The 27,032-nt window shown below is 45.5% G+C and overlaps 1 protein-coding gene across 3 annotated transcripts in view; it reads right to left on the bottom strand.

Annotated features, from left to right (window-relative positions):
• card11 (caspase recruitment domain family, member 11) overlaps positions 1–27,032 on the bottom strand; it is a 367,235-nt gene that overhangs the window by 54,711 nt on the left and 285,492 nt on the right. For all 3 annotated transcript variants that reach the window (XM_072480962.1, XM_072480964.1, XM_072480963.1), the window contains 5 exons: positions 25,349–25,550; positions 18,452–18,578; positions 13,306–13,546; positions 8,015–8,111; positions 6,655–6,747 (listed from right to left, as the gene is read on the bottom strand). In XM_072480962.1, the coding sequence (XP_072337063.1) occupies positions 6,655–6,747; positions 8,015–8,111; positions 13,306–13,546; positions 18,452–18,578; positions 25,349–25,550 (760 nt within the window). The remainder of the gene's footprint in view (positions 1–6,654; positions 6,748–8,014; positions 8,112–13,305; positions 13,547–18,451; positions 18,579–25,348; positions 25,551–27,032) is intronic.

The following is a 27,032-nucleotide window of genomic DNA, read 5'->3' as shown; positions in this document are numbered from 1 at the left end:
CGAGTTCGAAATATACAGCAACAAGTCATCTGCGTACAGAGAGACTTTATGTTCCATGCCTCCCCTTACAATACCTGCCCAACCCCCAATGACCGGAGCGTAATAGCCAAGGGCTCAATAGCCGATGTAAACAGAAGTGGGGATAACGGGCACCCCTGCCCCGTACTCCTGAGTAGCCGGAAATCTCCAGAGCTGATCAAACTCATCATAACGCTAGCCGTGGGAGCCGTGGGCCCAAACCCGAACCTCCCCAGAACTACAAACAAATGCCTCCACTCAACCTTATCCAATGCTTTCTCTGCATCCATAAATACAACAACCTCCGGCACCCTGCCCTTTGACGGGGCCATAACCATATTCAATAAACGTTTGACATTACTTGAAAGATGCCTCCCCTAACAAAACCTGTCTGATCCTTCGACACCACCTCCAGCACGCACCCCTCTGACTGCCTCACCAATACCGTAGCCAGCCCCTTCACATCTGTCTTCAACAGGGAGATGGGCCTCTATGACCCACATTCCACTGGGAACTCATCCTTCTTGGGACTAACAAAATTGTCACCTGTGCCAACGTGGCCAGCAGGTCCCCCCCTGCGCCAAAGAGTGGGAAAACTTCTCCAGGAGATGTGGGGCAAATTCCGCCGCAAACCGTTCATAAAAGTCAACCGGGAACCAACAGGTCCAGGCGCCTTCCCTGACTGCATTAACCCAATTGCCTCCATCACCTCTTGTAACCCTGACAGGGCCTCCAATCCCAGTCCCTTCTCCCTCTCAACCTCCGGGAACACCAGCCCATCAAGAAACCGCCCCATCTCAGCCCCCTCCCCCCCTGAGGTTCTGACCTGTACATCCCCTATAGAAGGACTCAAAGGTCTTATTCATACGCTCCTACGTCATCACCAACGTACCTCCCTCCTCTGTCACTTGAACTATCTCCTGTGCAGCAGCTTCTCCCTTCAGTTGATGCGCAAAAGGCAGTTGGCCTTCTCCCCATACTCACACAGGACTACCCCCCTGTCTCCAAAGCTGGCCCACTGCCTCCCCTGTCATCAGGAAATCAAATTCCCCCTGTAACTTCTTCGGCTCCACGATTTTCCAGTTGGGGCCTAGAGTACCGCCTATCCAACTCCAAAATAGCACCCACCAATTGCTGCCTCTGCACCCTCTTTGACTTATCCCTATGGACCTTGTACGCAATCATTGCCCCCGCAAAACCACCTTTAACACCTCCCAAAATGTGGAGGGTGAGACCTCCCATTCTGATTAAACTCCATGTACTCCTTAATTACTGAGGTCATCTTCCTGCAAAACATTTCATCCACCAATAGCGCCGGGTTCATCCTCCCGTGGTCTGGCTCGGGCAGGATTACATGCTAAGCATTCCCCTTCCCTGAACTCATTCTGCCAGCAGGAGGTGGCCCTCAAGTTGCCAATGGGGCCTCAGTTAGCATGAGGGAAAGGGGCTGTCCTCGTCTGCCGTAGTTCTTCATAAAGTCTTCCCCCCCTCTCTCTCCATCCCCACCGACAGCTCGGAAGCAAACAGGAAGGTCACCTGGGGAACTTTACGGGCTCGCCCTGATCTTTGACCCACCAGCTGGGGCCCATAAAATTCTGCCCATAGTTACTACTGAAATAAAGAAAATATGGGAGGCAATTTGGACAAAGCAAGCTCCCACAGGCATTATGATAATAACGGATAATATATATTAAAAATGATGTTGGCTGAGGGTTGGGAAAATATGCAGGCTGGTTTGAAAGTATTTCTTTCCAATAATGGTCACACTAGATTGACTGAACTAAATCCATCAATGAGGCTTTCTGAAGTCTAGAGGGATTAAGTGTCATGTGCAATAGGTTAAATACAACAATGAGACTTTCTGTTTGAGCTCTACATTAGCTGACATTGTACTCAGAATGTTTGTAGTAAGCAAGTGCTCACAGTGGCCTTTCATGAGTACTATTCGAGAAATATCAGAGTGAAAACGAAACAGGTAATAATGGACTAATTCTGAGGACCTGGTTCGATCCCGGCCCCAGGTCAGTCAGTGTGGAGTTTGCACATTCTTCCCTTGTCTGCGTGGGTCTCACCCCACAACCCAAAGACGTACAGGGTAGGTGAATTGGACTCTAAAATTGCTCCTTAATTGGAAAAACAAAAATTGGATACTCTAAATTCATTAACAAAAAATGAACTAAATGTTCCTGTGATGATTCAAAAGCAAACATCTTTCAGAAACTACGATTACCTTTTACACCCTCCCATCAAACCTGATACTAAGATTTGGCTGGAAAAAGAAACATGAAGGTATTTTCAGATTTACTGGAGGAAGGGACTTGCTTCAGGTAATTATCTAAATTTAATTAGACCGTACAAATACAATCTATAGTTCTGCTCTGGCAGGTTTTCTGTGTAACTAAGCTGTCATTCTTCACTCTTACATGTGACATTGATCTTTCTAACTTTGCACATCTTACGCATACAATTATGAACTTTATATTGTATTTTGGATGTGTGGCTTTAAATTTAGGGTAAATGCACAGTGTCATGTGACTGGTTCTGCAATTTACCTGACTGTAAGCTTGGGTGGTTTGATTGTCAGAGATCAAAGGGAGGCTTGGGTTACTTTACTGCGAAGAAGGTGTATTATTTACGCTTGGAGACAATGACAGCAGTCTCTGAGTTTAACGTGAGTAGACTATGAGTTTCCCCAAAGTTCCAGAAAGGCATAGAAGATATAGGGTTGTAAACAGTTGTGCTGTAAACTTTACTTCCAAGGGGAAAAGGATTTGTGATCAAAGATAGCTAATTGGAATTTTTACCTAGAGGCAAGGCTAATATGTTTCAAGTTGCCATGGGGAAGAGAGCAGAAGCCATTTTTGAGATCAGGTTGCAGGCTTCCCTACAAATCAATGAATATCAAAGACAGACAAAGCGTTTGTGTAATCAGCAGAGATAAATGGCTACATCACTTTGTGAGCTACCACAGTTGGATGTGGAAGGATGGTCTCTAGTCAAAAAAGACACAATCTGCAATCCTTTAAGGATTCCAGAAAATTGGTCATAGCATGGCTAAGGGAGAAAAATCATCGGAACAGGCTTTCCTGCTGGCGATGGACTTAAGGAACTCTCTGAAAACTGAGGAAAGCACCTATAGATGGTCACTTGAAGTTATTAATTGGTGATGTGGAGATAGGGAAACCTTTTGGAAACTGGGAGCAAATGTGAACTTATTGCTAAAAGGAAGTAATTCCGGGGTAAGTATGAGAGGTGATAACTAGAAAAGGGGACTGTTCCTCTCTATACTTTGAAGTATAAGTTGCCTACAAAAAAATGAAGTAGTGTTTAGTCAATAGTGCTTTAAATAATTTTTACAGTAAAAGTTTTAGCCATGAAATTTTGCCATGTCTTTCCTTCAGCTGGTAACTGGAAGTATTAACCTCTTCTTAAAGTATCTGTTTCAATGGCGATTATGACACATGTTCAAGAGTTGCATCTTCAGCCATTACATTTATGACAAAAACAGAGGGCGAAATTCTCCCGAAACGGCGCGATGTCCGCCGACTGGTGCCCAAAACGGCGCCAATTAGACGGGCATCGTGCCGCCCCAAAGGTGCGGAATGCTCCGCATCTTTGGGGGCCGAGCCCCAACATTGAGGGGCTAGGCTGACGCCGGAGGAATTTCCGCCCCGCCAGCTGGCGGAAACGGCCTTTGTTGCCCCACCAGCTGGCGCGGAAATGACATCTCCGGGCGCCGCATGCGTGGGAGCGTCAGCGGCCGCTGACAGTTTCCCACGCATGCGCAGTGGAGGGACTCTCTTCCGCCTCCGCCATGGTGGAGACTGTGGCAGAGGCGGAAGGGAAAGAGTGCCCCCACGGCACAGGCCTGCCCGCAGATCGGTGGGCCCCGATCGCGGGCCGGGCCACCGTGGGGGCACCCCCCGGGGCCAGATCGCCCCGCGCCCCCCCCCAGGACCCCGGAGCCCGCCCACGCCGCCTTGTCCCGCCGTTCAAAAGGTGGTTTAATCCACGCCGGCGGGACAGGCAATTTATCGGCAGGACTTCGGCCCATCCGGGCCGGAGAATCGCGGGGGTGGCCCGCCAACCGGCGCGCCGCGATTCCCGCCCCTGCCGAATATCCGGTGCCGGAGACTTCGGCAACCGGCGAGGGCGGGATTCACGCCAGCCCCCGGCAATTCTCCGACCCGGCGGGGGGTCGGAGAATGACGCCCCAAGTTTCATCCTATGTCAAATAAAGGAAGAGGTTCTATTTTATGCCATTCTGTTTTGAGATATTTAGAGTTAAGATTAAGCTGATTTCCCTTGTCCAAAACATAATTTATAGTAAACATAAAGTAGTCACAAATAAATCTAATAAGGAAGAATTGCAGAGAGTGGTTAGAATGCAGAACTCACTACCCCAAAGAGTGATTCCGGTAAATAGCTTATATGTATCTCAGGGGAAGCTAAATCAGTACATGATGGAGCAATGGATAGAAGGTATGCCAATAAGATTAAATTAAGTAAAATGGAGAACATCGGTGTGCAACATATGTACTGGTATTGACTGTTTGGGTTGAATAGCCAGTTTCGGTGTTTTCAATTCTATGGAGGACAGGCTAGTAGTCTGAGCCCGATTGTTTAAGCAGTAAAGTAGTCAAAATGCAGAAGCTTTGTCCTGGGTTTCAATCAAATAATGCTAAGTTAAAGCATTACTGAATATGCAAGGCTTTGATCTGATGTGGATATCTATTTGTTGAATCCTTTCTCACAACAGGGTTTTTGAACTTGATTGATTGACAGCTTTTTGTTCAGAGACTTTTAGTTAAATCCTAGAGATTTCTCTCATGTGTTGGTTTCAGTTCAGTATAATAAGCAGCTAAGCTCCTTCTGGTGTGCATGAACTGTGCATGAACTGGCCACAGCTATTGTATCAATGAACATCCTCAACTGTTAAATCCAAAAGCCTTGTTGTTTAATTAACAGTTGAAAAAAATATATTTTATAGAAAACATTTTAACTCTTTGGAGCGTGATTTTATCTTTACTCTTTCCTAAGTATTTGTAACATCAGTGTTTTACTATTTCAGGATTAGCTTACTCAGAAAAAAATATTTTTAAAAATAAATTTAGAGTACCCAATTATTTATTTCCAATTAAGGGGCAATTTATCGTGGCCAATCCACCTACCCTTCATATCCTTGGGTTGTGGGGGGTGAAGCCCACGCAGACACGGGGAGAATGTGCAAACTCCACACAGACAGTGACCCGGAGCCGGGATCGAACCCGGGTCCACAGTGCCTAGGCATCAGTGCTAACCCCTGCGCCACCATGCCCCCCCCATAATAAGTTAATTTATTAGTTTGAGCCTAAATGTAATGGTCGAACCAGCTTTGTTTACTCCCTTTTGGAATAAACAAGAAACCATGGCTGCCTCAGGTTATAGTCTCATGGATTAAGAAAGGATATCGAGGGATATGGAGCCGAGGTGAATAAATGGGCGGCACAGTGGTTAGCACTGTTGCCTCACAGCGCCGGGACCTGGTTTTGATTTTGACCTCAGGTGACCGTCTGTGTGGAGTTTACACGTTCTTCTGTCTGCGTGGTTTTTCTTCCGGGTGCTCCGGTTTCCTCTCCCAGTCCAAAGATGTGCAGTTGAGGTGGATTGGCCACGCTAAATTGCCCCTAAGTATCCAAGGGTTAGATGGGGGTAACAGGGATGGAGCAGGGGATTGGGCCTAGGTTGGGTGCTCTTTCGGAGGGTCAGTGCGAACAAGATGGACTGAATGGCCTCCTTCTGCAGTGTAGAGATTCTATGATCTAGTTAACTGGCAGAGTAGGCTCCAGGGGCTGAATAGCCTTCTCCTGTTCCCATGTTCCTGCATGGTTTTTAATGCAATACACTGTCGTTAAGAGCTAATTGTTAACCTTGGGCAACAGCATCCCACACTCAGAACAAATAGAAATGCAGACTCAGTCCACTGTGTTATCTATCTTTCTGCTATGCACACAATAAAAAGTTCACATCACTGCAATGTTAGGGCATGTTGATAAAACATTAATTGTAAGAGAAGAGAAAGGTGATTTACATGGATGGAACCAGGACTGAGAGGTTAAATCCATTGGGAAAGGTCAAACAGGTTGGGGATCTGTTCTGAAAAGAGAGAAAGCTGAGGCATGATTTGAGAGCAATTTTTAAGATTATGTTGATAGAGTAGGTGTTTTTTTTTGTTGGGGATTCATAAATACATAAGACAGTCACTAATAAATTAAACAAGGAGTTCAGGGGTAATGTCTTGAGCCAGAGAATGGTTAGAATGTGGAACTCGCTACCAGAGGGACTAGTTGAGGTGAATAGCATTGATGCATTTAAGGGGAAACTGGGGAAGCATGTCAGGGAGAAAGGAATAGTGTTTTTTTTATGGTTAGGTAAATAAAGTTAGGTAAAGAGGGGTGAGATTAAATTTGTGTGAAGCTTAAACACCCTCTCAATGGCAATTAGGGATGGGCAATAGATGCTGGCACGTCAGCGATAGCCACATCCCACCAAAGAATAAAAAAAAGAATCAATTGGCCAAATGGCCAGCTTGTGCACCACAAATTCTATATAATTGTATGCAATGGTTGATGCCTCCAAAGTGCATGAAATAATCACCTGTAAAATCTGACCGAAGAAGATGCTTGCTCGTGAGAGACGGGGTGCTCTGGGGTCAATTGGGGGCGGTTGTTCTTCAGGCTGCAAAAAATTCTGCAAGAGACAAAATCACAAACAGATTTGGATGGGCTAATTAGTTGAGCTGGCGGAGTTCCAATTCACGGTAACTAGCCAATTGTTTCCTGCAAGTTCTACAGTGGCTTAAATAAATTGCACTGTCTCCTTGCTTCATTGGACAAGTTAAACTAATTTTACTCTCATAGTTTACAGCATTATTTCAACCCTTCGATTTTGTAAGTACCTTGTAGTTACCTCCTACCAATCTATTATTCTGCACGCACCATTACATGCCTACAGCTGCATGGAAACCCATAATACTTTCGGATATATTGGCAAAAATTCAATAGCTTATTTAACGGATTGCCGCAAAAACCTGTAAATATCTACAAAATATATAAATGCAAGGAACGAGAGAATACAATACAAAAAGTGAACCCCCACTTAATGCACCCTGAGAAAATTAAATAGTACAGTATGAAGTCATTTATTGACAATTCAAATCAGTTAAACAATATATTTAGGGATGTAGGTTTGTTAACCTTCTAATTGCAATGCAAGTGCCACAGATGCTTCCTGCAGTGCTACTGTACCTTGGAAGCTGAGAACTTCACTTTAAACTGTCACTCTCACGAATGCCAGTTTATGAAAGATTTTACACATTTTGGTGCATCAGGGGTTTGCACCGAGAGGTGGGCTTGAGGAAGTGGGGGTCTTGCTTTTTTTTGAAAAGAGAAAGTCTTCGAGGTGACTTAACTGAGGCCTTCATGATGAAGAAGAAACCTGACAATTCTTTTCTCTGCAGCTCAGAGATCGAACGTTAGGGGATAGGTACAATAGAAAGGAGGATATTTGAATTAGCTGGGTTGCTCCATCAAAAAGATGCCTAGTTGAGCTTTTAGTGGCCCCTTTCCGTTCCCAAGTTCTTACTTTCTTGGCACACCTCACTGATAAATAGTGAAAAATATTTACGTTACTGAATGAGCATGATTATAGTTTATTTCAAAAGGAAAACAGCTTGTTTGAACTTAAATACAACAACGGCATTGCTCTCAGAACGTGCACTTCGAAACTATTCAAAATAGAGAAAAGTTAAAATCAGAACAAGGGATTTGAAGATTGTGATGCATTACTTCTCTGTAGTCCAATGCGTGCTAAGTATTTTACCAAAGTATACATAGATTTCTGTAATGTCAACAATTTAGATAAATGGCAGAAGTTTTGAGGCAAAATAGGTTATTCACCTAATGGAAATTGATTGTATGAAACAGTATAAATTATTCAGAGTGAAAGAAAGACAGACCCATAATCCTCGGAGTGTGCTATATTGATTGTCTGTCTCATCTCTGCTGCTGCGGTACATCAATCTCTGAATCTTCACCAGGAGTAGTTGCTGAGCTCTAGAACAGAATGATGAAGGCTGAGGATTACACAGATAAGGCATGGGCTGAGCACTAGCGATCTCAGCATGTTTCACCTTTGATAATGCTGTTGTATTTTAGATCACTCACAAATCACAATCCTCATATCTTCTGGCTACAACTCTAAAGATGGCTGGAATAAAAAAACCTGCTGGTCTCTACCTCCAGCTGATAGGCTCCTCAGGGACATTCTTTTTTATGTTGTTTTCATGTTCCCAATGGATAGGGATCAGCACATGCTCATACTGAAAAAAATAAAATTTATTTCTGATTCATCACTTGCCGCCATACATTCATCACTTTCTCTCTGGGCAATCAGAAGATTGTGAGTGGGGTGGGGACAGGGATGCATTAGGATAATATCAGCTGCCTTGTTGTTGCTGGTTTCTGCATTATAAATATCACAAGTTTGAAGTGGTGTTTTATTCAAACTATAAGCGCAAATTCCTACACAAGAGATAAGTTATGTAGCAAGAGCCATGTGTTTTAAGACAACTTGCCTGTGTGAGGGAACCAGCCATCAATTGCCAAGAATGGGCTGCCCTCTGATTTTGGGTTATTAGTTATTTAAAAAATTGAAAACTGGGAGGGGGTGGGGGGGGGGGGGGGTAAATCTGACTATCAAGAGTTATACAATCAGGCCTAACCCAGAGCCTTATATAAGTACACTGTTATGTCCTTGTTGTTAAAATTAAAAATGCTATGGGCCTTTTGACTTTTTCTTATCCGCACTTGCACATTTTAGGAGTTTATTTATTTCAACTCTGGGCCATTCACATCCTTTAATGCTTTTTCATTCAGTGTGTACTTCCAATCCTTGCTTCCCTCTGAAAATAATTATAATAATCTTTATTAGTGTCACAAGTAGGCTTACATTAACACTACCTTGAAGTTACTGTGAAAATCCCCTAGTCGCCACACTCCGCCGCCTTTTCGGGTACACGGAGGGAGAATTCAGAATGTCCAATTCACCTAACACCCCCCAGTTGTTTACATAAAATTGACTCTGCCAGTTGTTTATCCATTCTGCTAACCTGCCTATATGTCGATGAATGCTTTAACATCCTTCTTCGGTATCTTCAAAACCTCCCGCTTTTGGGGCAGCAGCAAATTTTGAGATTGTGCTCCCTACACCCAAAAACAAAACATCCACCAGTTGAGAACAAAAGGTGGATCCTGCACTAAGCCCAAGGATGCATCACGCCCAATCTTTCTCACATCATTCTTCTTAACTCTTTCTTTCGTATGTAACACCAAGATTTCACTTCAGAAATATTTCATTAGCTGTAAAGCTCTTTGGGACATCCTGAGGTCTTGAAAATTGCTACATAAATACAAGTTAGCTTGCTTTTATTTTTCTTGACCAACTTTCTATCCATTTTCTCTGATGCCACATGCCTGATATTTTCTAACAAGTCTCTTGTGAGATGCCATGTGGAATGCCTTCTGAATGTATTCACTAACTAAAATAAAACCTAGGATGATGTTCCTACTTTTATGTTTAGGTTCTTTTGTGTTTGTGTGAAACTGCAATTTTTCAGTTTGCAAGGCACTTAGGCTGTGTGGGCCTAAGCTCATTGGTGTTTGGCACTGTGCGAAGACTGTGTCTGGATGCGTGATATGATCACACTTTACTATTTTGAACCTCATTTGATCGAGCTAACGGCTCAGCAAGGAGACCACAATTGTAATCTCGTACAAATTGCTCTGCTTCAAGAGGAAACCGACATGTACATGTAACCACAGTGCACTAAATCTAACTGTTTGCAACACAAAACGGCACCAAAATCAACAGTAAAAGAAAACAATTAATCAGTGACTTCTCAATCCTGTCCTAATGCACCACCTTGCTGTCATTTTTAGAAACACCAGTCTAAAAGATTCAGCAAATGTCAGGCCTGAGCTGGCTGTTATTCTGCCATGACTGTGCATGTTAGTGGACCACACACTCAGTAAACCCGATACTGAACCAGGATGATCCTGACCAGCTCTCGGAAAAAAACGGCAGACGTACCAGAGGGGAGATGAGGCGAATTTTTGTTTCCACAATGAGTGGCTGTGATCTGGGGTGCACTGTCTGAAAGGGCAGTTTCAAAAGTAACTTTCAGAAGGGAATTGGGTAAATGCTTGAAATCAAAAATATGCAGGGATGAGGGGGAAGACGAAGGGGAAATGTGCCAAATTAGATAGCTCATTCAAAGAGCCAGCATAGGCATGATGCGCTGAATGGCCTCCTTTTGTGCTGTATATTTCAATGATTATACACACTCTCAACGTGCCACTTTGTGAATGTGTTTATCAAAAGTAAAAAAAATGCCGGTATGAATATAATGTAGATTACCTCACCTTATAGATCATGAATGAATATAAAAAATAGACATACCTACTTTGCTGCTAACACTGGTAAGCATCTCAATTGTTTCTCTCACCTATTTGCCAGGAAGATACCAGAAATCACGTCTCCCATTAAATGCTGTATTGATTAGTAAAAAGCACTGATGCCTAAACAGATGTTTAGCCAGTATGACCAAGGCCATCTTCTAATGAGCTAAGATTATTCATCCAGGCCATTGAGGTTCTACTCAAAGCATTCTGGAGATGGATGGGGTGCTGAGAAAATAAGTTGAGATTAAATTCCATTTCAGCTTCTCATTGCTGACTTGCTTTTGCTTTTCCTCTAGATGGTGCTGCATTCATTTTTAATGCTCATTTAGTTTTTAAACAAGGAAAAGAGATAGGAGGGGCATGATGGGCCCAATTTCTACATTTCTCACATTGATGCGGTGGCAACCGAGCTGTGCGGTTTTCGTTAGCCAATCCGAATGCACTGTTCTTGTGGTGTGCTACCCAATGCATTCTAATTGGCTGATTGTCCTACCTTGGCCTTTATCCAAAGACCTTTATTGGTGGCTTTCAGTAAGGTGATGTGTTTTGCATGTTGTAACTGTTGACAGATTGACTCCTTCAAGCTACGGAGGAAATAATTGGGAATTCAGCACTATCTGCCTTCTGCAGGAATTTTAAAAATTGGATTTTGAAGAGTTCACATTTATATCTTATGAGCCTATTGTGCGCTGCACATTTTGATTACATGGCAGACATGCAGGAGGAATACAACACTATTAGGTGTCAGCCTTGGCTCAGTGATAACATTCTCATCACTGAGTCAGAAAGCCGTGGGTACAAGCCTCACTCTAAAACCTTGAGCACATAATTTAGGCTTACATTTCAGTGCAATGCTTTCAGAGGCAATGTTAAACTCAGGCCCTGCCTGCTCTCCCACAGCAATATCCAGAGAAGAGTCTGTGCGTTCTCACATTGTCCTGGCCAATTTAACCCTTGACCAATAGAGCAGAGTTTACATTTTGTGGACCTTTGCTGTTTGAAAATTAGCTGCTGTGTTTCTCTGTAATGAGTGCAATCAGCATGTTTGGCACTGATTTTCATGGTGTTTGTTACAGCTTCGTTCTGCAAGGTACTGCATCGATCTTTTTAAGCACCTTGTATGTCCCAACTAGCAAGGCATTTGCCTGACCTGCCCTACTATTTGTGGTGTCCTTGACTCCACTGTTGCTCCAGTTGAGGTCTGCGAACTCAGCAGACGAGGGATGGCTCTTGGAACACTTCAGATGATTGGATTGAATGTATTTACCAATTGTGGCACCAAACAACCCAGAAATTCTATTTGTTCCTCTCCTGGTTTTCAGGTGGTAAGTAAGGTAGGAACATAAGAACTGCTAGGTGAAAATAGATCAAGGTCCATCCAGCTTGCACAGCAAGAGGTCATTTTACCCACGTGCCTGGGCCAGCTCTTTAATAAAACGGTGCAATTAGTTGCGCTCCCCCTGCACCTTCCCCACAGTCCTGCAAATGTTTCTTTCAAGTAGAAATCCACTTTTTGTTGTTAAAATCAAAGAAAATATCATGATACATGGAGCAAAATGACACACTGAAATAAAGTAATCTTTAAAAAGTGGATTTATCTTGGTAGTCATATGATACAACAATATTGGAGTTGTTGACCTATCACATCAATCAATCTGTATATACGAGACTGCAACAGTGCTGGAAAGCTTTAGGAAACAAAGATCCAAAATCACCTTGGGTGGGGGGGGGGGGGGGTTCTCTGACCCCCCACCGGGTTGGAGAATCGCAGGAGGTCGGCGTGAATCCCGCCCCCGCTGTCCTCCGAATTCTCTGGCCCCCCAAAGATCGCCCCAGCGTGAATCGCGCTGCCCACCTCGGAGAATGGCGGGGACTGGCGAGATGCAATAGGCCCTGTGGCCGCCCGAATTCTCCGGGCCGCGATGGGCCGAAGTCCCGCCCATTTAACGAGGGTCCCATCGGCGTGATTCAAGGTTGGTCCCTACTGGCGGGACCCAGCTCTGTGGGCGGCCTCCGGGGTCCTCGGGGGGGGGGGGCACGGGGCGAACTGGCCCCGGGGGGTGCCCCCACGGTGGCCTGGCCCGCGATCTGGCCCACCGATCCGCGGGCGGGCCTGTGCCGTGGGGGCACTCTATTCCTCCGCATCAGCCTTGTACCAATCCACGACGGCTGACGCGGAGATGAACCCCCCCCCCTGCGCATGCGTGTGGATGACGCCAGCAGACGCTGGCGCTCCCGCACATGCACCCACTCGTGCCGGCCGGCGGAGGCCCTTCGGCGCCGGTTGGTGTGGCGCCAAGCCCCTTCCCGCTGGCCAGCGCAGCGCAAACCACTCTGGCGCCGTCCTAGCCCCTGAAGGCGTGGAGGATTCCGCACCTTTGGGGCGGCTCGACGCCGGAGTGGTTCCCGCCAGGGTTTGCGCCGTTTTTTTCCCGCCCCGGCGATTTGCGCAGAATCCCGCCCTTGTTGCTCCAAAGCATGTTACACTTATCTTGTTATGCCTCAAATTACTCACTCACCGTTTCCCAAAATGTTATTTTCTGAAATAAATCTGATTTGCTCTTCAATGAGTCATCATTATCTGTTTCCATCATCTCCCGAGTGACCCTGTTCCACAGACTGACCACTTGCTTTCCGCAGCACACCCTCACTCCTTCCCTGTCAAGCATATGCCATGTTCTCTGGTTCTACTGTTCTGGACAAGGTGGTGAAGCTTGTCATGGTCGACATTATCTGGTGCTGAAATATCCTTTCTAAGCCTGACCCGTTGGACTCAAATTCCAATTACCTGCAGTAGCTGGGAATGGTGCCTTTTTCCAAATCCTTGTCAGAGAATAAATCAACTCGAGCACAAAGCCATTCACACTTGCCCTGGTACATCGTGTCTAAAACGTGGATGATCTCGTCACACTTCACGCACATCGAGCAGCTGTCTGTCTGTCCAGAAATATTCAGATTGGCACGAACGTAAAAGGAATCCCCTGACGTGATATAGCCATCTTCCAAATCTTTTTGTAGTTTCTTGTAACCTTAACAATAAAGCACAGGTCACAATGTACAATTCCTAACTGATCACAATATGACAGAAAAGTTCACACTCACTATCACCCAAACCTCACACTGCCTGGCAACGTGGCTCACACTTGGCTGTTGTCTCTACTGAATTGAAACAATTGTTTCTATTCCACGCCCCACCCCACCATCATGCGTTGTCTCCCGCCCAAAAGACGATATTTGGCCTGCTGCAAGTTTTCCGTCAAAGTTGCTTAATAACCAGGGGCACATAGGAGCAGCGGGGGATGGCAATCCCGTAGATTTGTCCCTCCCTGGCATCGGGCAAAGCACTTGGCTCCACTGCTTTACAGGAAAGTCAGAAAACAGACAACACTTATAGAATCATAGAATTTACAGTGCAGAAGGAGGCCATTCAGCCCATCAAGTCTGCACTGGCCGCTGAAACGAGCACCTTACCCAAGCCCACACCTCCTTCCTATCCCCGTAACCCAGCAACTCCACCCAAACCTTTTGGACACCAAGGGCAATTTAGCGTGGCCAATCCACCTAACTGGCACATCTTTGGACTGTGGGAGGAAACCGGAGCACCCAGAGGAAACCCACGCAGACACGGGGAGAATGTGCAGACTCCGCACAGACAGTGACCCAAGCCGGGAATTGCACCTGGGGCCCTGGAGTTGTGAAGCAACTGTGCTAATCACTGTGCTACCCTGCCGATTCCACGTGATGAATCGCAAGTGTGATGGGTCACCCGTTCCACGCTGTTGCTCACACCCCGACTTTATCATAAAGTGCTTCAGCTGGAAAATTAAGTTCAAGAGGTAGTTTTCCTTTGAGCACCGCCTCAAAGCAAAGGAATTCTAAGACTTCCATTCAGTCCGGTTTTCTGAATCTAAAATTTGAAGGGAGACAAAGAAAAAAAATCCTCACTACTGGTTCTGTCTCCCAAAGCAGCACTGTCATTGCAGGAGCTCCTGGCTGGAGATCACTTTATTTTGATTAATTCCAACTGAACTGCTGAAAATCTGAAAAGAATGCAGTGCATTCAATGCCTGGCGCTGTCCCAGGTTTGTAGGGCAGCTTGTTTTCCCTGCGGAAAGCATGACCACAATTCACCTTTGAGAAACATTTTCATGCTCCAGTGTACGTTATCAAATTCAATATACAGCCTTTAATAAGGATTTTCACACCTCAACCCGCAACTAAAACTTCATTCATTGTGGTTTGCAGGTTAATAAATTTAAAATTGTATCCACACTTGAGTGCACAAGCAAAACGTTCTGTAGCGTTTCCAACACACATGAATAAAATTTGATTTCCCCCCCCCCCCCCCTCAATGCCTGAAACTTACAAACAAAAAAGAGCCAGTTCTCTGTGAGAAGCATGTAGAGCCAGAACCTCCTAAGCTAATCCAAATTGAGGTCATTCAGCCCATCGAGTCTGCACTGACCTTCTGAAAGAGCACCCTACCTAGGCCCACTCCACTGCTCTAACCCCATAACCCAGTTACCCCACCTAACCTTTGGATACTAAGGGGCAATTTAGCATGGCCAATACACCTAACCTGCACATCTTTGGACCGTGGGAGGAAACAGGAGCACCCGGAGGAAACCCATGCAGACATGGGGAGAATGTGCAAACTCCACACAGTCACCGAAGGCCGGAAACAAACCCAGGTCCCTGGCGCTGTGAGGCAGCAGTGCTAACCACTATGCCACCGTGCCAACCCATTGTTTATGAATCAATACAGAGAATTTCAGGGAGTAAATGAGCACTATGTGTTTAGTCGGTGGGAAGGGGTTCTTGTACCTCATACAATCATCATTTATATGGGTATCCTTATTCACATTAGATACTGGTTTTCTATTCCAGGTACAGATTGTTTTACTAAACCTACATATTACCCCACCCCACCTATGTGGGCTTCAATAGCAACACAAGAGAGTCGGAAAATGGTTAATGTTGTTCCCTTATTCACGTGACAATCAGGCTGAATATGCTATTTAGGTGAGAATGTCACTAATGATCAAAAGCTGGAGAGTGGTTGTTTCATAGAATTTACAGTGCAGAAGGAGGCCATTCAGCCCATCGAGTCTGCACCGGCTCTTGGAAAGAGCACCCTACCCAAGGTCAACACCTCCACCCTATCCCCATAACCCAGTAACCCCACACAACACTAAGGGCAATTTTGGACACTAAGGGCAATTCATCATGGCCAATCCACCTAACCTGCACATCTTTGGACTGTGGGAGGAAACCGGAGCACCCGGAGGAAACCCACGCACACACGGGGAGGATGTGCAGACTCCGCACAGACTGACCCAAGCCGGAATCGAACCTTGGACACTGGAGCTGTGAAGCAATTGTGCTATCCACAATGCTACCGTGCTGCCCTAAGCTACTTTAAAAAAACGTTAAGTTCTGTTCCTGGTGGATACCATCATTGTTGGCTGTTGGTGGAGCTGAATTTTAAAACACAAAAACGGGTGGTTTGGGGCAAGTCAAATGCAAGAAATCTGAAACAAAATCTTCCTCTGCTTTGAACCAGCCCATTTTCAATTTTAATGTAGATCAGACAAGAGGTGGCTGACCAACCCGTTTGCAGGAAGCAAGTTGATCATTTAAGTATGATAATAAGGCACTTCCATTTTAAATGTCATTCTATTTTTAACTCCAGTTGTCCGGTTTTCGTAAGCCTTGGGAAACTCAGCAGCTGAAAAGAGGTGAGAGGGTCTGGTAAGTGCCATTCGAGCACTGCTTGTGGGCTAGGAGGAGCAGGATCACTTCCTCCAGGCTGAACAAGTAACGCAGAAACCACAATCTGTCCATCACCTCAAACACCTTCTGACCCCCAACCATCACCCCCCTCGCAATGTTGGTTTCCTGCCACCGTCCTTGAATTCTTTAAACGGCAGGCCATCAGGAGCTGTAATGATTTGTTTTACAGCTGAGCTCATTACGAAAGCTTGGCTGAGTTTTAAAATCTGATGAAGCACTTGGTCAGCAGCTGGCTGTGTATAAAGCTTAAGGGGTCAAAGGATATCTTTGATGTTGTTTCTGAATAGATGCATGGGTTTACATCTCAATGACCAACTGAAGGGATTTAACTTTATGACAAAGAATGTAAAGATTTTTTTCTGTGCAGTATGAATAACTTTGCGTTTGAGTGACACCTTTACTAGATTGTTGAAGGTTGAATTTATTCCACATCCATTTCAAAGGCTACTGTTATTACATGGCTCCTAAGCTCTGTCCATAATGGATACTGGGTGATTGGTTACGCCGGATACATGGAGAAGGGGGCATGGAGAATGTGTGTAAGTATGAGGGGAATGGAGGGATATGTGCAGTATGGGGGGGTGGGGGATGTTCCTGGGGCTAAGAGGAGACATGGAGAGGGTATGGTGGGTATTAATGGCATGGAGGGGACATGGGAGGTTGAGGGGTGGCATAAAAACAATGTAGGTGGACAGATAGCCTAGAGAGCTGTGGTGAGCCTTTTAACCAGCCTGTCCTGGCACTCTCTCTTCTACAAAGTTGCCTCAGGTCTGCTTGGAGGCGACAGATCCAAACTTTTCCCGTACATGTCTGTAGGAGATGAAAATATGGCAGCTATGATGTGTTCGGATTGGCGGACATGGGAACTGCCCTGATTTGTGTTTCCTCAACCAGAGCGGTAAATCCAACCCCTAATCGCCTGGGTTTTCCGGGCTGTACAAAATACCAACTTCTGCACAAAACTGAACTCCAGGTTAAAATCCAGCCCTTGGTTTCATAGCCAAGAAGTGTCATCTACCCTGTTGTCTTTTCTCTGCTTTGTGTTGAGCCTGATGTTTTAGCCGAGAAGGTCAGCAGGGTTGGGTTCTAACTCTGATCCCGGTGCAGTGAATTGTAGTTTGCCGCTGATTTTGGGTATGGGTGTGATTCAGCCAGCGGCTATGTTTCGCCCGACTTGGTGCCCGACAAGGCCTCTCGAGCGATTTGCTACGCTCAAACACCTCGCTGGATTTAACAAAATTTAATAATTTAACTGGGCGTGATCTAGATCTCCATATTTAAAGCATTTAAATATGCGTTCGCGGGATTCATCCGGCACCTGCGACCTAACGGCCACTCCTGGGAAACCTCGACTGGGTGCTGTTTAGCGATGGTTTCCACAAATGTGAACCAGTCATAGTAGCACCTGGGGGGTGGGGGAGGACGGTGTGGGGAATCAGGGCAGCCAGATAAAATGGCACCCCAATCTGCAAGGAGCCTTTCCTGCTGGGCTCAGCTCAAGTGCAGCCTCGGCAGAGAGAAACTCCCCGAGGCCCAAAAAAGCGGCAAAATGCCGTTGAATAGCGCTGTTTCCTGGCACTGCAACCGCTGAGAAACGCCCCCTGCTAAACGCATCCAAAACCGGACATCGATTTTGTTTCCACTGAATCGCGCCCACAGACTTTTCAGGTGTGTTAAGCTGCTTAAGAAACCTGAGGAGAGGTTTCAATGTGTCCCACACTGTACTCAAAACAGAGACACTTCAGAGGCAGGTCTAATTGTGGTCGAGTATTTTTTGATTGGCGTGTGAACAGAGAGCACCCATGAGATACTCTCGTGAAGGCTTTTCACCGGCCCCTCCTCGTGACCAATTGGGATTTTTCAGTTCATTCTTATAGGCTTTGTTCTGGCTCAGCTGCCCATATTGTGGCTGTGGAGCAGCAGGTAAAGTATCGTCAGGCTTTGTTTTGTGTTAAATATTGCCTATGTGAAAAATATGTAAAGTGTATGGTGCTTTGAATAAACTGGCCAGGTGCAAGAGTGAAATTTCAAAGGAACATTGCTTACAAGATGGCTGTTCTCCCGCTCACCTGCTCTCTATCTCGGATTCTTGGACCTAATGAATTGCCCTGTCAATCCCTGCAGCTTGGCTCGTTGCTTACCGTCAAAGTTTGCTTTAAAGTGCAGTGTCACTGGTCCATTGCAGCGTTGTAATGTCCAATGTGCTTCTTCTTTAGTAGATGTTTCCAAGGCAACACTTTGAGTTTCTCCCTTGATGCATCCTTCCAGCTTCAAAGAGAAAGATAGATTTCAGATGAGGCCACACTAGAGACATATTCTCCTACATCATTAGAACACAATGTTCTTTTCACCAGGTTCCCACGCTTCAAATCCAGGCCAGGTAGATGAAATAGAAGCTCTATTTCTGATGGCGATTTAAGATCTTACATGAAATGGGTTTGTACATTGTTTGTCAATCCAGGCCCATTTCCTGCAATCTGAATGTTGAGGTATTTGGGAGACAAATGATGCTCTCACCAAACAAAAGGCTGTTAACCTCAGTGTTGAAAGCTCCAGTTGACCCAGAGTCCTATGCCTTATGGGGGAAGAGGGTTTCAGGTTTCTGCTACTTTTTGTGTGAAAAAATGCTTCCTGATTTCTCTCTGAAATGCACTGCCTCTAATTTAACGATTATTGTCCCTCCTTCTGGATTCCCCCACCAAAGGAAATCATTTCCCCATATTTACCCTGGTGAATTAAAAAATATATATTTTAAGCACCCCAGTCAGATCCCTTCTCAATTGTTTTATTTTAAAGGGAAGTTGATGTAACCGGTCCTCATAGTTTAACCCTCTATGCCCACAAACATAGACTGTAAATTGTCCACCTGGATATCACTGAGGTTAGGCACAGGAAATGAGGTTACAAATTATGATCCAAATAAAGAATCACACTCAAAAAGACCAGAAACTCAACCTAGTACAGGTCCAAAATTAGGTCTGTCCACCCTTCTTCTTAGGCAGTCCTTCGGAATTGAGGATGACTTGCTTTCACACTAAAAATGAGTTCCCAGGTGACTGAGGAGCCCAATGCGTGACCTACAGTTTCTTCGCAGGTGGGGCAGATGGTGGTTGGAGGAGCGGGTGGACGGGGTACCCAAGTTACCATACTTTCCTTTCCCTGTCGATGCTGGTCTTCAGCTTGCTTTTGGTGATGAAACCCAAGGTGTTCAGCTCATTCCCAGATACTTTTCCTCCACTTGGGTCAGTCTTGGACCAGGGCCTTGGTCCATCAAGCTTGGTCCCAATCCATGTAACATCAAATAGCCCACAACAAAAACCTACGGCTGAAGATGAGAACTGGAACTTATAAAATATTAATTGGACCCTTTCTAACCACATTCCAGTCCTGGAGTCCAGTTGTGGGCCGGTTTAGCTCACTTGGCTAGACAGCTGGTTCATGATGTAGAGTGAGGCCAGCAGCGTGGGTTCAATTCCCTACCGGGTGTTATTCATGAAGGCACTGCCTTCTCAACCTTGCCCCTCTCCTGAGGTGTGGTGACCCTCAGGTTAAATCACCACCAGGCAGCTCTCCCCCTCAAAGGGGAAAGCGGTCTATGGTCATCTGGGTCTATGGCGACTTTATCTTACCTTACCAGTAGTGGAGTCTTTCTTCCTCAGTTCCTGAACATTCAACTTGCAGTGATTGTGCATAATCCTTTTTCAGTCCCCAAACTGACTTGACTCAACAGAAAGGTGTTTAAGGATGATAAATTTGGACTTGTAGCAATGTTGGAGCCGTGCTACAGAATACAATCAGTCATGTGAGAGGGTGCACAGTGCCTACCTACCATCTGGCACAGCTCAAGCGACACTCCATGTTAGGAAGGTGCTTTCGCAGGTGCACCATAAATGGCCTGCTGGCTCCCCAATTGCACATTATGACGTCAAATAGGTTTACTGGTTGACGTGATGCTTAATTTAAAAATTGGTGTGCTCAAAATGTTCATTTTCCACTCCAAAGAGCAAAATGGATCTACCACTAGCATTATTTAGAGGGGTAGACAACCAACTTGCAGATAAAATAATTTACAGCACCGCCTGTTATTGAAAAGCCACTCACAGTACTCCGGAATGTTTCTGGATTTGGCAGGAAGTGTTGCAGCAACCACACAGGATGGACATTGACTTGTCCACACAAAGATGGTAACAGGTACGTTGACAGCACCTGTGGGTCTGCAGGACGTCAGGGTGACTGGACAGAAACTGTGGAGAGGGCGAGCTCTGCACCATCCTCTCTATCAAGTCGGAGTCAGGCTCTCCCATGTTCCTTAACTCTGACAGGAGGCTGTCTGACAGGTCAGTCAATGTACCCAGATCTCAAGTGTGCATTCTCATCAGTGTTTTACTGTACTTTTGTCATTGCAACAAAGCCTTCATCTGAGTACTCTGCATCAGAATTTGTCTGTCACCTCATTCTCTGGGAAGCTAGCACCTGAAGTATTCTTTCCCCTTGGCCTGGCTGCTTCCCACTTGTGCCCAGTGACTCACCACTACAAAGGCCTTACTAGTCTCTAAGGTACATACAGTGCCAGCAACTCAACTAACCATCTGCAGCTTGCTCATTATGCCAGACAGCAGGATGAGAATGAGCTGGTTGAAAAGGGATACAAGGTAATATCCTTAATGTTTCCAGCAAAGCCACAGGCTCTGGTCCAGGCCGACCCATGATGTAGAGCACCATCTTCCCCAAAGGGCTCAGGACACATGGGGGTCCTGGTCTCCCATGATCCTACTGTGCTCCTTTCTATTGTGTGTTACCTTGTCTAACAAGAGAGAGGGCAAAATATCAGTGATTTTGTGGCACGGTTTTTGATTAATGTGTTGGAGGTCTGCAGGAACTGGATATGAGATTGGTACCATATGGATGTGTGAGGAGGTGAGGAAAAGTATTTGGGTGGTCAGTGTGAATCCTGAATGCCAGGGATCACTGCTGAGCTGGTGATGGGGATGTATTGAGAAACGTGAGAAGCTGATGGAGTGGTGGGTAGGAGATGTTATGTGAAGACACACTCACTGACCTTGACCACCGAGTGAGATCATTAAACTCTTTCCTGTTCTGCTACCAGGTAACTTGAACGAGTCTCCAAGCGTTAACCTCCCTGGCCAGTTTTCCAATTCTCATCAGAAGGTGGTCCTTGAGGGCCTCCTGGCCCGTTTCAAAACATAGTTCCTTCCCTCTCTCGCTTCACCACTTGTGGCTCTAATTCAGAAGCCATGAAACCTAAGAGCCCTCTTTCTTCCATGATGCAGTGCCTACATGAAGTCTGTGACAGTACAAGCAGCCAGAAGCAGCTCTTCCACGGGGTGCAGTTCCCCTTTAAGAGGAACAGACTGCCTTCAAGAGAGGCAGGTGGCCTGCACCATGTCCCATTAGTGCATACTGCTTGACCCTCTGCTGAGCACGCAGGCAACCAGCAGTGCATGCCTCACTTGTAGTAACGCAGCAATCGGTAAGTGAGAAGGCAGCACTAAGCGTGTGTGTTGCCTACCTCAGAGGCAACAGGCGGGGACAGTCGTGAAGTGCGACCCCTGCACTAAAAATGGGCCATAATTAATTTTCAGTACCATCTCTCTAAGAGGACTGACAACAGCAGCTTTTCTTGTGTTAAAAAAGACCACCGGGTGGTGGAAGGACAATATGATTTACTGTTGCTATGGTAATAAATATTAAGGACAATTGCCGTAGTGTCTCAAGGGGCCTTTTCCCAAGTCTAGTAAGTTGTCTGGTAGGACTGCCTGGAAATGGAATTTTAATTCCACAAATAAGATTTGCAGCCCCTAAATACAAAAAAAACCGTACAGCACCTTCCCTATCTTAAAGCCTGTCATTCAAGATTAATTAAGGCTGCTTTATAAATTCCTGAGTGATTTAAGGTCTTTTGTAAAGGTTAATTCTCTTCTAATTAATAATTCTATAGTGAGCTGCAGATAATTATTTATATTATATAACATCCTTTCTGAAATACAAATGTTTACACTGAAGGAAAGAAATTAGAAATCTAATTAGTGTTCAGAATTTTAAGGGTCAAGATGAACTGCACACGATTGACATGTTGGCCTAATCATGAACTCTACCACAATACAGCCTCAACCTTAGAAGGCAGAAAGTGAACAAACAGATTAAATTTATTTACTTTATATAGGGAAGATACGAAATCCATAACGAGGAGCTGTAAATATTAAAGAATCATTCTAGAATTTATCTAGACAGATATATGAACCGGCGGGGAACAGAGGGAAGTAGATCCTTGGAAAATAGGCGACAGGTTTAGATAAAGGATCTGGATCGGCGCAGGCTGGGAGGGCCAAAGGGCCTGTTCCTGTGCTGTAATTTTCTTTGTTGTCATTAATGTCGTCATAGTCCCAGATGACCATAGGCTGCTCTCCCCTTTGAGGGAGAGCTGACTGGTGGTGAATTAACCGGAGGGTCACCACATCTCAGCCGAGGGGCAAGGTTGAGAAGGCGGGCCTTCATGACTAACCTCAGCCGGTACGCATCATTCAAAATTCTAGTAAAAACTTCAGGGGAAACATCTTTCTTCGAGAGTGGTTACAATATGGAACTTGCTACTACTTGGAGTGCTTGAGGCGAGTAGGGTAAAATGTATATGGGAGAAGCCAGATAAACGCAGGAGGAAGGAAGGAATAGGTTATGTTGATGGGATTAGGTAAAGAAAGGTTGGGAAGAGGCTTATGCAGAGCATAAACACTGTCCTGGGCCAGTTGGGCTGAGTGGCCTGTTTCTACACTGCATATTTTCTGTAATTTTATGTAAACTGGTGGACATGCAGAACAGGGCATTCCGAGAGTCAGTGAACACAAATATTGTTGGCAAAATCAAGAAATACTGGATCAGTGATCGCACTGGAGGAGTATGAGTGATAAACTGGGTTATGATATTTTTTGAAGCATAAGAACAGTGAGTTGGTGCATCCTACCCATTTCCTTTCTTCAAATAACAAAAATTAAATTGTTGAGATGGACTGGATTAGCTGTTTCACCATTAACATATCAAGGCCAGGATTTTCTGGCCCTGTCAAGGCGGGACCTGCCCCGGGAGGGTGTCGCGGTAGCACAGTAGTTAGCAATGTTGCCTCACAGCGCCAGGGATCCAGGTTTGATTCCGGCCTTGGATGACTGTGTGGAGTTTGCACTTTCTTCCCGTATCTGAGTGGGTTTCGTCCGGGTGGTGCGGTTTCCTCCCAGTCTAAAAATGTGCAGGTTAGAATCATAGAATTTACAGTGCAGAAGGAGGCCATTCGGTCCATCGAGTCTGCACCGGCTCTTGGAAAGAGCACCCTACTTAGGCCCACACCTCCACCCTATAGCTGTAACCCAGCAACCCTGCCTAGCCTACGGGCAATTTACCATGGCCAATCCACCTAACCCGCACATCTCTGGACTGTGGGAGGAAACCAGAGCACCCGAAGGAAACCCACCCAGATGGGGAGAACATGTAGACTCTGCACAGTCACCCAAGCCGAGAATCGAACCTGGGACCCTGGAGCTGTGAAGCCACTGTGCTATCGTGCCACCCATGAGAAATATTGGCCATAAGAAAAATTGCCCCTTAGTGTCTAGGGATGTGCAGTGATTCTATGGGAAACATGGCCACCCAGCCAGAAGTCCAGTCGCTTTCGGTGGGACTGGATGACCCCATTGGGGCTGGAAAACCTTGCCCAAGTTATTTCAGAGTCCCATTTTTCAATGCATTTGGAGGATAATATAGAATCATGGAATCAAACAACAAAGCAGGAGGCCATTCATTCCATTGTGTCTGTGTTAGATCTTTGAAAGAACTATCCAATTGCTGTTACTCCCCTTGTTTTATTCCATAGCCTGACAAATTTCTCCTTTTCAAGAAACCATTCAATTCCATTCTGAAAATTAATGTTAGGTCTGCTTTCATCCTCACTAGCAGTGTTCCAGATTATAACAAGCTGCTGCATAGAAGAAATTCTCCTCACTTCCCCCTGCATTTCTTTTGCCATGACGAGAAAACAGAAATCGCCAAGACCCAGCATAAAAAATGAAATTAAAGTCCAAATTCAATGAGCATTTTGATGAGGCTTGTCAGTGTACAGGACTATCATTCTGTGAAGATTTGATTAGCAACTTTCATGTCCTCAAAATGTCCCAAGGAATTTTGTATACTTTTGAAACTCTTCGCAATATCGTCACTGTTGTTAGGCAGGCAAACGTGGTTGTCTATTGTGCATAGCAAGAGTGCATAAATGGAGTGGTGAGATGTTCCTGTTTGAGGGATGAATATTGACCAGGTCACCTTGAGTACCTCTTGCTCTTTTAAGAGGAATAGGGGACTGATGTGGCTTCACATCCAAAAGACTGCACCTCTGGTAATGTGGCACTCCCCTCGCGTTGGTGTTAGCCGAGAATAGGTATTCAAGTTCTTGAACGTCAAACATTCTGAATCAGAGACAGATGTGCTAAACACAGCCAAGCTTGCACTTGAGTGTCCAAACATAGATTGAATTTGGAGATGTTTTAGGCAGTGGTGCCTGTTGATTTAAGCTTATTTCAACTTTTGAAATGCGTCTGGTTAAAATTCTTTTGACCTTCATTATACAGGTCTCAGCGTTGTCAGTTTCTCGTAATATAAGTGATTTGTTTCAATTTACATTTGCTTGCAAAATGGTCAGTGACTTGTATCTGTTATCAGACAGTTTACAATCAATCCCACGCCATCATGTACCTATCAATAAGGATGCAACAGCATGAGAATAACCACTTACACTTTGTCAGAGATCTCAGATTGCTTCTCGGGTTTTCAATCAGGCAGGCACTTGATTATCTATACAGTTTTCAAAATGCACTCTCATTTTCCATTTTAGATAGACACAATCAATGTTCTCAATACTGACACCAGTGTGAATTAGCATTTATATCAGTCAATTTCCTTTTTTCCTCCATCAGCCAGTGGAACAACATTTCTCAAACCTTGCCATATCCTCGATGGCTCAGCACGACGAATCTTACCAAGATCAGTTGGTGTCCTTCCTTCAGCCCAGCCTTTTCTGCAGCAGAACCCAGCTGTACTGTTTGAATGAAAAGGCCTCTCTCGTTTCCACCCACAACGGAGATTTCGGTCACCAGGTTGTCACCATTGAGTGTTGTGTGCAGCATATGTTTCAAAGGGTTACTGATCTGGGTGGCTGAGGTCACAGAAGGACGAAAGGGTCTACAGAGATACCACAGAAGAAAAATAATCAAGAGCACTGAGAGTGTTGCAGAGAGGTGTTCATAATAATGAGGGGTGGAGACAGGCGAAATAGAAACCATAGCCCTCGGCAGAAGGATTGAAACTAGAGGACACCGCCTTAATGTGTTCGGCAGAAGAACCAATGCGACATAAGAAAAACCCTGTTGAGGCAGCGAGAGGTCAGGATATGGAACGCGCTGCCTGAGAGTGCGGTTGAGGAAGATGCCTTTATGGTTTTCAAAAGGGATCTGGCTAACCCCATGAATGGAAAAAAAATTGCTGGTTACAGGGAATGGTGGGGGAAGTGGGACGAGTTAAGTTGCCCAAGCAGAAAGCTGGCATGGACAGGATGGGCTGAATGGCCTAGTTTTTTGCTGTAACCATTCTATGATTCAAAATGCAGACAAAAAGATAGGTAATTCTCAAAGATTATTATTTGTGAAGCTGTAAGCTAATAAGAGTTTGTGATAAGGGTTTATTTACCAGCTAATTATGAAATAAAATTGCAATCTCTATCGCTACCTCCCACTAAAATTCTTGGGGGGGGGGGGGGAGGGGAGTGAATTTTGAACTTTGATCATGCGGTAATAAATGGATAATAATGAATTGACAATACATTTAACACCTCTTCTGATTTTCTTTCATCTTGTGTCTTGGGAGCTGTAGCATTTGACTAACAGTTTACTGCCTCACTCAAAGGGCAGCAGATTGAACAATGCATTATTCATTCAGTGCTCTACTCCAATGCTCAATATTCTCACACTGGATTTCATAGGGCTGTGATGGTCCTGCCCACCAGCTGGAAAGTCAGGGTCAACCCTGCCTTGCCTGGGACCCCCCCCCCCCCCCCCCCCCACCCCCCCCCCCCCCCCCCCCCCCCCACCACCCAATTTTACATGCAGCAAACAATTAATTGCCTACCCTCAGGACATTCGTCAGCCAATCGGATAATTGGCAGCCTGACAGTCCCAGCAGTAGCCACTGGGAGCGGTGGCGAGTACCACATCTGCAATGAGGCAGGACCAGCAACAATGAGGGATTGGCCTGGTACCCAGATAAGTGAGCTCACTGAGGCCAGAAAGGCAGTCCCTCGTGTTATGGCGGGGCCATTTGTGAGGTATGGAGAGTGCTTCCATGGGGGTGATCCTTGCCACTGGGGAGAGGGCAGGCGGGCCAAAACCAGAGGGCAACCACACCTCCCCCTTCCGCCAGGAGGCCACCAGGGTTTACCTGGCACTCTCCTCATGTAGCGAAGGGCTCCCCCCAGCAGGTACTAAATTATCAGCGGCAGAGGGAAATGGCCATTAAGTGGCCCATAACTGGCCTCAACGGGCCTCAGGGTAATAATAATAATCGCTTATTCTCACAAGTGGGCTTCAATTAAGTTACTGTGAAAAGCCCTTAGTCGCCACATTCCGGCAGTTGTTCGGGGAGGCTGGTACAGGAAGGAGAGCTGCCTGC

This window comes from Scyliorhinus torazame, chromosome 17 (assembly GCF_047496885.1).
Source record: "Scyliorhinus torazame isolate Kashiwa2021f chromosome 17, sScyTor2.1, whole genome shotgun sequence".
In the NCBI taxonomy this organism is placed as follows: Eukaryota; Metazoa; Chordata; class Chondrichthyes; order Carcharhiniformes; family Scyliorhinidae; genus Scyliorhinus; species Scyliorhinus torazame.
Note: the sequence above shows the minus strand (reverse complement) of the source record. Positions and strands in the feature narration are given on the sequence as shown.